The sequence below is a fragment of the Belonocnema kinseyi genome, chromosome 4 (assembly GCF_010883055.1).
Source record: "Belonocnema kinseyi isolate 2016_QV_RU_SX_M_011 chromosome 4, B_treatae_v1, whole genome shotgun sequence".
Taxonomy (NCBI): Eukaryota; Metazoa; Arthropoda; class Insecta; order Hymenoptera; family Cynipidae; genus Belonocnema; species Belonocnema kinseyi.
The window spans coordinates 144601980-144613332 of NC_046660.1; the positions used below are offsets into that span (position 1 = coordinate 144601980).

At 29.4% G+C, this 11353-nt stretch overlaps 1 protein-coding gene across 1 annotated transcript in view; it reads left to right on the forward strand.

Annotated features, from left to right (window-relative positions):
• Positions 1 to 11005, forward strand: part of LOC117171148 (zinc finger BED domain-containing protein 5-like) — a 58053-nt gene extending 47048 nt beyond the window's left edge. The window contains exon 2 of the mRNA XM_033358202.1: positions 10077 to 11005. Coding sequence (XP_033214093.1) covers positions 10077 to 11005 — 929 coding nt within the window. The remainder of the gene's footprint in view (positions 1 to 10076) is intronic.
• The last annotated feature ends 348 nt before the right edge of the window (positions 11006 to 11353 follow it).

Here is an 11353-nt window from a genome sequence, read left to right on the forward strand (position 1 = left end):
ACCTATTAAATATAGCACACATTTAAGACTGAGAACCGTACGCTTAAATAGCTACACGTGTGGTTGAATTTCATTCGGCTAGGTTATGTTAGGTCAGGTTTTGTTAGGTTAGGATAGGTTAAACCTCTATGCAGGTTAAGCCAAAGCTGAATGAAACGGTACCACAAACACTACGGGACAACACAATGAGTTCAATTGTGTTACGTGAAGTTAAGTTAGGTTAGGTTAGGTTTTTTTAGGTTAGGATAGATTTGACATCTTTGCAGGTTAAGCCCAAGCTGAATGAAACGGTACCGCACACACAACGGGACAACACAATCAGTTTAATTGTTTTTCTTGCGGTTAGGTTAGGCTAGGTTAGATTTATTTCTAGGTTAGACTCGAGTTGACCCATTCGATGTAGCACAGATTTGCTACTGGGAAAATATGCTTCCAGAGCTTTACGTGTAGTTCAATTAATTTCTGTTAATTCAGGTTAGGTGAGGTCAGGTTCTATTGGGTAAAGTTATGTGAAATAAGTTGATAACAGGCAAGGGTAGATCCTTCACAGTTGTCGAAATGTTTTTGAAGTGAAAATTTGCATCACTGGCATTATTTTGAAATTTATTTGCCTCAGTGCATGATTTTTCGTCATTTTTTGAGGTTATGGCTCACCTATGACGTGATCGGTGATTTTTGATACCGAATTTGAATTCAGCGCCCCAAAATCCATAGGAATACGTATGTCTTGTTACCAGATAAGCACACTTTTTTTGTGTGGCTGTGTGATTAAGGGTTTTTATTATATTTAAAATATTTTGAATCTATATTATTTAATTTTTATTCCATTTAATTCGAAATTTCTTAATGTAGAAAAAGAATAAGTATTTAATATTTAGCAATATTTGACTGTTCATTTAAGACGAGTAAATTAAAACCAAATAATTAAAAGAAACCAATTTCAAACTGAATTGTTTACATAGAAAGCTTTGTATCTTTAGATTTTCGAAGAACTTTTAAACTTTTACAGGGTGTCTACCCAGTGGGCCAAAAAATTAAGGATGTCCTAAAGGCGTCTTTGGGACATCCCTGAGACGTCTTCTATAAAATGTCTTTTAGTCATCCTAGGAATGTTTTTAAAACGTCTAATGTGAGTACGAAAGATGTCCCGAGAACGTTCGTGCCTTTAAGACGTTCTTAGGTCATCTTTAGGACATTGGTCGCCTTGAAGACGTGGATTGGCCTGACATAGGACGTCCTAGAAAAGTCCCAAGGACATTCTTGAGATTTTCGTAGTTTTGTGCCCACTGGATAGGTCCCCACCTCGAAAAAGAAAGCTCCTCCGCTTTCTATGAATAATATTTTAATTTTTTGAATGAAAAGGAATGAAATTGAACCACATTATTTGAATCTGGAAGCAAAAAGTGTAATCAATTCTGACTAAGAGCACATTCATTGTGAAGCAAGTAGTTGTATTTGAAACAAAGATTCAAGAAAAAAGATAGGAAAATTATGATTGTCTATGATTGCAGAGTTTTCAATTGAAAATTGTCACCATGAAATTAAAATGACGAAATGAATGAATAAATGAAATGAATAAGAAAATGGAGATAAGATAAATGTAAATTCCATACTTTTCCGATTCAACAGTTTCCAAATTTGGGCGCAGCATCTTTTTCTTTCTGCATTTTTTGTCGTACAGTCGGAGGAGAGAAAAAAGGTACAGAGGCGTCGAAACGATTTTTTTCATTGGTGGGCTCACCGGAAATATGTTCAAAAATATAAATTTAAGATAAATATTAGGTTTATTTTATTATTAGATTTAGCGATTTGAAGGGTGGGCGGAGCTTAGCGATTCCCAAACTTTTTTTGTTCTTTTCAGGGAGGGGCAGGGCCGCCACCCTTCAATTTTGTTCCCAATAGGCAAAACTTGGGGGGACACCTAGCCGCGCTCAGCGGGCGGTCTCTCGCTTCAAGTGGGTGGACTTTTGAGTGGTGCGACCTTTTCATTGTTAGAAATTGCGATGCAGTTGAGAGAAATAAAAATTATTTTAAAACTTACAAAATCTAATTTAACTAGGCTGGATCAATTTTGTAATACAATTTTAAGAAAGGCAAAAAAGTTAGTAAAAATCCGTTGAGATATTCGAGTCTAGTTGTGAGTTCAATTTGAAAAGTTATACTAAAAATATACCTCTCTTTCCTCGTAGATAAGTCATCGATAAGCAGAGAAGATACACATAAAATGAAAACACCGAACAGCTTATGAACAGCAGCATCCAATGAGCCATATTTGAAGTATTTTGGGCAATTAGTGATCCGAATGGCGTGTGATATAGAAATTACAGGCAGGCCTAATTTCTGATTTTTAAAGCAAAGATTACTTAAGTTCAACTCACTGCCGGCTCAGTACTTATGGGAAAAAGTATGGAATAAGGTTCATTTGATGCGGAATATAATCTGTTTTTTAGTTGCTTTTTTCAAAACAACTTTGTCTATCTTCACTTATCGATGAATGTTGCAAGAAAAACATTTTCTAATGTGCTATAATATTAGAATTTTGTGATTTGTTTTTTCAAAAATACCAGAATATTAAAGTTTAACCTAACAGAGATATTTACTTTTTCATTTAAACAACATGTTTTGTTTTCGTTCATAATGCACCGCATAATTTGAAAAAGGTTTAAAATTAACAAAATGGTGGACGTTTTTTTGAACAAATTAAGGGGCAATTTTATAGAAAAATCTACATTTAAATTTGTTACCAATTTCTTTCGAATTTTGACTATGATAGGGAAGATATGTTTAACTTTGGTGGTGGGTAAATAACTTTTCTAGCCAGAAGAAATTTTTTCTTACAATCGAATTCCCTACATTTTCTCGGAAATAATAGCAGATTCGAGAGTTCCCACCTCTAAACATTTATATGAAAAATATATCTTGTTTTTGCGATAATCTTTATCATTGATGAGGAACGGACAAAAATGTTGTATTTTAATCGTTTCCATTGATATTCGCAAGTGAAATACTGCACCATAACTTGACCATTACCTTCATTTCCTTCCATAAATTGCAAAATTTGACATGATGTTCTCTTCTTCGCAGAAATCTAGTCACTTTTACTTAGATCTTTAAAGTAGACAGATGCATCGTCTGTCTCTGAGAAATAAGTATAAATTATAATTTTTTAAGTTTTATAATCTCTATGAATTCTATGAAGACTGTGAACTCTGTGTATGTGGACTTTGTGTGTCCTGTGCTCAATAAAGGAATACAAGTTTTTATATATCTTTGCTGAATAAGTATCAGTTTGAATTTAAATATTTGAAACTGTGTGAACTCTGTGGAAAATGAGTGATTTTCTCAAATTTAGTTTCGGGATGGTGGAAAACAAACCACAGTGCATTTTGTGTCCGCGTATCTGGCATAAACTTCAAAGAAACCTTCCAAATTGAGAAGACATTTAGAAACCAGTGTCTCCAGAACGTGGGATTTTTCGGCCCCCACCACTCTCCCATCTGGGAGAAACACATTCAAATGTAGCGTGTTCGTGATTCGGCTCTGCTACATGTTGCGTAGGCCAGCCTCCTGTTGAGCCGAAAATGCACGAGCACGAGTCCGAGCCCCTCCAACTTCACGATTCGTTTTCGGTGGTCTGACAAGATTAGAAACAGAACTTTTTCAAGATTGGTAGAAAAATTTGTAATGACTTTTTATTTTTAAAAACGTACTTTATGATAATATTAAAAAAGGATTTTAAACATGTGAAAGAATTTCCTAAAATTTAAAAGAAGAATGTAGAAGATTTTAAAGCAAAATTTTTCAATTTGGTAAGATTATAATAAATAGATCAAAATCGAGTAAATGCAAGAAATATTAAGAACAACTGAAGAGATTCAAATCGAATTTTAAACTTAAATTCTGTTAGAAAATTAGATTTTTAAAGGATTGAAACATAAACTTTAGAAACTTTACAGCAATTCCAAAAGATTTCAAGGAGGTAAAACTATTTTTCTTATAATTCCTGGGAAAAATTTAAAAGATTATGAGTCAATTTTTTCACATCTTGAATTAAGGAACATAATTCTTATTAGGCCTTCTTGTGCAATTTTGTTACAACATTTTTTAAATTATATGTTGCTTTAAAAATCTTCTTTCAATTTTGAGAAAGTTTAAGAGATATTCAGAAATTTTGAAAGGATTCAAATAAAATTAAAACTTGTAAAGATTTTTCAAGAACTTTGTAAGTTTTTACGAAAATGAAAAAGATTATTTTAGGTTCCTAGAAATAATTGAAATAATTTTTTATTTCGAAAAATTAATTTTAGGAGATTATTTTAAAGCATTTGAAAACATTAAAAAATATTTCAAAAATTGTCCAAGTATCTGAAAAATGTTAAAGGCAATGTTTTTTTAATTTTGCAAAATAAAAAAAAAACAGGAAAAATTTGAATAATTTTTAAAGATTAGAAGATAAGACAAAATTAGAAAAAAATTATTATTTTCTTAAGTAACGTGTGAAATATTTTAATCATTTTTTATTTTGTAAAATGTGCTTTAAATTTTAAAAGAAAATTTTAAAAAATTTTTAAATACATCAAACAATTTCCTAAAATTTCGAAAAAGAGTGTAAAAGGTTTTTAAATCAACATTTTTTAATTCGATAACATTACAAATTTTTTCAAAATGCAAATAATCGAATAAATTCAATAAATATTGAGTAGAATTGATGAGATTAAAAAAGAATTTAAAGTTCAGAAGAGTTTTATAAAACGTAGGATAAACTGATTTAAAAAACTGAAAAACCTAAAAATTCTTGTGGAAGAATAAGAAAAATACGCCTGGAAATTGTGTACAATTATCAGTTATTAAAATTAAAATTCGAATGATTTTTTTTTTAAATTACTTTCAGCACATTTCTTCTCAAGCAGAATCCCCGATTTTAATCGCAAGAGGTTCAATTATTTCCAATCAGAATAAGTAATTACATAAATTTTGAAAATTCAAAAAAGGTAACTTGGAGTAAGTTCGGTGAGATTTAAAAAAAGTTTATTTTAATTACACATAAAATTTGATGAATTATTTATAAAAATATGGAAACATAAAAAATTTTAGTATATAAATACACTTAACATTTCAGATTTTTATATTAAAATTTGATAAGATATAATAGATACGTATTAAAAATGAAAAAATAATAATAAAAGTCGAGAAGCGAAAGACTTTCAGATAATGAAAGATAATGAAAGACACTCCTTGGGAAAAAATGTGAATAATTTTTTTGGAATGAATTCTAACAGAAAGTTAAGAAAAGATTACAAAACATTTTTTATCATTTCCTAAAATGTCTAAAAAGTACGTAACATATTTTGAAGCATAATGTTGTAATTTTTCCATATTACTTAACTTTAGAAAAATTAAGGAACATAATTCTTTCAAATTGGAGTAAGTTTTAGAGATATTCAAAAATTTTGAAACGATTCGAAAATAATGAAAACTTGTAAAGGTTTTTAAAGGAATAAATAACAAAAATTTTCATTTCCAACAATCAATTTGAAAAGATTATTTTTAAACATTTCAAAACATTGCAAAAGATTTCAAATATTCTCAAAACATCTGAAAAACTTTAGAGGCATTTTTTTTTAATTTTGCAGAATTAAAAAAAAAAACAGGAAAAATTTGAATAATTTTTAAAGATTAGAGATTGAAAGGTCTGGCAATATTAGAAAAACAGAATAGAATTATTTTTCAAATAATCGTGTAACTTTAGAAACTTTAAAAGAGTCTCGACAGGTTTCAGGAGAATAAACATAGTTTCTTAAAATGCTTGGGAAAATTTATAAGATTACAAGGAATTTTTTTTCTACATTTTGAATGATTTTTTAAATTTTTGATAAAAACTCGACAGAGAGAGTTACCAATATCTTGAAGAATTCAAAACGTTTTAAATAGATAAGAAATTTTTATAATATTTTTTAAAATCCTATAAAATAAAAAGTCTTTAAAATCTCCTAGGATCTTTTCTGACACATCTGATATATTTGAAATTTTTGTTTTAATTTTCTTAAGAATCTTATAATAATTATTTACATATAAATTTATAAAAAAACTGATAATACTTATTTTATTGTATATGAAATCTTTACAAAATCTTTAATGCCTTAAAATACTTATCTCAAAATTACAAAATTTAGCTTTTACAATTTTATTTTAATTGTAAAATAATTGTAATTGGAAATTGATTGTAAATAATTGTAAAATAAATGCAACAAAATTGATTTTATGAAGAAATATCTCGTGATTATAAAAAGAGAAAAAAATGGTTAAGGTAAGTCTTTGTAGCATTTTAATAACTAATGAACATATTTTTAGATTATTTTTCCTTGATTCTGGCCGAGGGTCAAACATGGTACAAAAAACCGTCGTGAAATTTCAAATAAAAACAGTACTCTCTATACATTAATTTTTTTTACTTAAGGGCATGTGACACAGCTAAATACTACCGACCACAGTTTTTCAGTTCACTGAATGTTTTTTTGAACCTAAGAACTTTTTTTGTAAATAAAATATGAGTTGAAACTTTGGGAAATGTATTAGAGTACAATAAAGTACGTTTAGGTACTGCATTTTGGTAGGAACTTCACAGAAAATTATTTCATCTTTTTTCTGAACCTCAACATTTTTTGAACGTTTGAACTTTTTTTATACATAAAATATCGGTCTCAAACTTTAAGAAATGCAAGAGCCGAAAGAAAACTACGTTAAAGTACAAAGCTTAATAATAAAAGATGTAAAAATATATATTTCAACAATCAGTTCCCACGGCATCAGCCGGTAACGTTTACACGAAAATACGAAACTTGGCGGCCACTCGACGAGGCTCTAGAGGGTTCGTATTTTCGCGTACAACGTTACCGGCTGATGCCGTTGGAATTGATTGTTGAAATATTTTTTTTACATCTTTTATTATTAAGCTTTGTACTTTAACGTAGTTTTCTTTCGGCTCTTGCATTTCTCAAAGTTTGAGACCGATATTTTATGTATAAAAAAAGTTCGAACGTTCAAAAAATGTTAAGGTTCAGAAAAAAGATGAAATAATTTTCAGTGAAGTTCCTACCAAAATGCAGTACCTAAACGTACTTTATTGTTCAAAAAAACATTCAGTGAATTGAAAAACTGTGGTCGGTAATATAGGTATTTAGCTGTGTCACATGCCCTTAAAAATAATAATACTTTTATAAATATTGCCAAAATTTCTTTGGATATGATACACATTGATTTTTGTTGAAAAAATTCCTGTAAATAGTTGGTGTTTTTTTAATTTTACGATATTTGTGTACCATGTTTGACCTTAGGGAATAGATTTCAGGAATAAAATTATAAAAATATCTCCATTAGTTAGTAAAATACTATAAAGAATCGCCTTTCAAATTATAGTTGAAATTGAAGAAATAGACATTTCTCTTATCGTTTTTCAGCATATGACTTTTCACTAAACGTAAAGCAGATTAAAGTACATTTAAACAATAAAAAGAAGAAAGTTAAGAAATTCATGCAGTTTTCTGTTCAGAAAATCCCACACATTTTAAAATGAAATTCCTTTCCACACCACATTCAAAGGAAAGTTTTACAACATCTTTTTCAAATCATTAGTCTTTTGAATGAGGTCAAGTTAATAACTTTTTGGCTTTTTCTCTTAAAATCCTAAAAATTGTGATTATAGCCTAAAATAGCATGAAAAGAGATGTATAAAAAAAGAACATAGAGGATATTTAGTAATTTGGAAGATATCAACGAATAATTGAGAAATTTTGAGAAATTTTTTCAAGTTTTTAAATAATTCTAATACGTTCAAAACAAAATACATTTCAAAAAAATATTTTTAACTTACGACATTTTTCTGAAAATTTTAAAAAAGCATTCAAGATGTCAAAAAGCTGACTTATATAATCTTCTAAACTTTTCACAGGAATTTTAAGAAAAATAATTTTATCTCCTTGAAATCTTTCTGAATTCCCTTAAAGCTTCTAAAGTTTATTTTTTCGAAATTTTTGAAAATCTACTTTTGTAAAAAATTTAAGTTTAATATTAGATTTGAATTTCTTCCATTCTTCTAAATATTTCTTGAATTTACTGGATTATTTACATTTTTTAAAACTTTTTAATCTTGTCAAATTGAAACATTTTGCTTTAAAGTCTTCTACACTCTTCTTTTAAATTTTAGGAAATCGTTGGATGTGTTTCAAAATCTTTTTGAATTTGTTTAAAGCACATTTTTGTAAAGAAAAATTATAAAAAATTTTTAAACGATTATTAGAAAAATAATTCTCTTTTTCTAATATTTTCAGACCTTCTAATCTTCTAATTTTTAAGAATTATTCAAATTTTTCCTGATTTTTTTGCTAGTTTTAATTATCTTTTAATCCTCTCAAAATTTCTGAATATCTCGTAAACTTACTAAAATTTGAAAGCAAATTTTACAAACCAACATAAACATAACAAAAAATAGTGCCATAAAATTGCGCAAGAAGGCTTAATAATAATTAAATTCCTTATTTTTTTAAACTATATAATATGGAAAAATTACGAAATAATTTTTTAAAAATTGTGATATTTTTTAAATTTTCTCACAGTATTCATTTCATTCCATTTTTGGTTAAAAAATAATTTGTTAAATGAAAATCTAACTATATGTTTAAAAATTGAACTATTCTGTTTTAACTTTGAAGGTGTGTTTTTTAAATAACAATTTTCGGTTGAAAATTCATTTCTTCCATCGAAAATGAAACTATTTTAAAATTAAAATTTTTTATAATAGCTATTTTGGTTGATAATTTAACTGTTTTGTTGAAAATTCGATTTTTTTGTGGTTGAAAAAACACTTTCTTATACTAAAAATTTAATTGTATAATTTTTGGTTGATTTTTTTTTTGTAGGGAAATGGCCTTTCTCACTCAAAAATTTTTCTTTTTTGGTAGAAAATTATTCTTCTTGTTTAAAAATTCATTTATTTTAATCAAGAATTCATTTCTTTGAATGAAAATGAATTTTTGTTGAAACTTCTTTTATTTTTGTATAAAATGGTTAAAAGTTCATCTATTTTTTTGGAAAATAAACTATTTTGCTGAAAAATTGTTGGTTGTAAACTGATTTTTTAAACTGAAAATGTAACCGTTTTTCGTTGAAAATGTACCTATTTTTAATAAAAATTTTCCTTGTTTTAAAATTGATTTTGAAAATTTTGAAATTCTATTTTCGATAGAAAGTTATTGGTTGGAAAATTAAAATATTTGTTTGCAAATTTAATTTTTTCCTTGGGAATTTGAATATTTTGTCGAAACTTTGATTTTTTGGGGTTGATAATTATTTTTAAACTAAAAATTTATCTATTCAATTTTTCGTTGAAGCATTATAATTTTAGTTGAAAATTAATGTCTTTCGTTGAAAATTCCATTTTTTGTCTGAAAAATTAACTTTAAGTCCATTTTTGATCAAATACTTATTTTTTTTAGTTTAAAATTCGTTTCTGTAGATGGAAATTGAACAATTTTGTTGACAATTTTTTTTCTTCAAAAAATTTCTGTTTAGTTATAAATTTTTCTTCTTTGTTGGCGAATTATTCTTCTTTAAAAATTAATTTGTTTTAGATAAAAATTAATTTTTTCAACTGCAAACTTCAGTACAAACTACAATGTTAAAGTTAAAAAATGTATTTTTAAAAGTAATTTCTTAGGTTGAAAATTGCACTATTTTGTCGAAAATTTGTTTTTTATTTGTTAAAAATCCATTGTTTACTAAAAATATGACTAAGGCATGCAGCACTAAATTTGAAACATTTTAGACCCAGAAGTGTTGTCTCCTATATCTATTTACATAAAGTCAATTATATTTGCCTCTTCTTAGTAAGCCTAATGGTTCTAAGGTAACTGGGGATTTCAAAACCTGAATAAATTTGAGGAGCAGCTAGATCGTCATTCGTGAGGTCGGGAGAGCTCGGGTTCCTGCTCGTGCATTTTCGGCTTTACACGAGGCTGGGCTTCGCAGCATTTAACAGAGCCGGCTCACCGACGCGCTACGTTTGAATGTGTCGCTCCCAGACAGAAGAGTGGTGGGAGCCGAAAAATCCCACGTTTTGGAGACACTGTTAGAAACAGCACATCCACAAGATGCAAGCAAGCCGATCCCCTTTTTTGAAGGGAAATTGGATAATTTCTGCATGGAGCATAACGAGGGGATGTTCGAAAATGCAATGACCATTTCGGACTCATCCAACTCAAAATTGTTAAGAGCCTCTTATTATGCATCATTAACGATTGCGCGGAATTCCAAACCGCACCCGATAACGGAGACCACAGTTATTCCGATAATAGTTAATGCTGTGCGAGAAGTCCTAGGAGAAGACGCTGCTTTTCAAATTGCGACAATTCTTCCTTCGAACAATACAACAAAAAGAAGAATTGAGAACAAGTCGAGTGACATTCAGTTTCAATTGAAAACAGCATTGAATAGCAGTCTCTACTTCTCCCTTCAATTTGACGAGTCGGTGGATGTTTCTGGTGCTGCTCAGTTGCTGTGTTATGTCAAGTACATAGGAGGGGCTGAAATAGAAGAAAAAATTCTGTTCTGCTTCGCAGTGCATGGAAACACCACAGGGGAGTGCCTTTTTGAAGTAATGATGGAGAAAACTCGGTATTTCAATCTAGACAGGGACAAGTGCGTCGCAATTTGTACGGACGGTGCGGCTGCAATGACAGGGAAAAAGGTAGGTTTCGTGAAGCGCATTCTGGATATAGCTCCAAATGCGAAATGGTCACATTGCATGATCCATCGATATGCACTGGCCGTCAAACCTCTACCAGATGAGCTGACTTTTGTTATGGAGGACTGCGTGAGCATTGTGAATCACATAAAAACTTCATCTTTAAAAACTCGATTATTTGAGGAACTTTGCACCAAATTGGGAGCAGATTGTGTCCAGTTGCTGTATCATACGCAAGTAACGTGGCTTTCACGGGGAAATCCTTAATAGACTAGTTTTTTTGAAAGATGAAGTTTATCTGTTTTTATGTTATCATAACAGTCCTCTTGCGCATAAATTTGATTATCAAGTCTGGATTTTCAGAATGCGCTATTTAGGAGATGTTTTCGCATTAGTGAATGACATCAATACGGAAATGCAAGGGCGGGATAGCGACATGATTACTCTGCAGTACGCTATAGAAGGGTTCTGGCTAAAAATTGATTATTTAATAATTCAATTGGAAATGCAAGAATTCGATGCTTTTCCGTTGATAAAAGCTCATTCTGTTAACTATCCTCCAGACGCGTTAACGCTCGAGTTGTTTGCGAGGCATTTACGTGACATGCACATTTT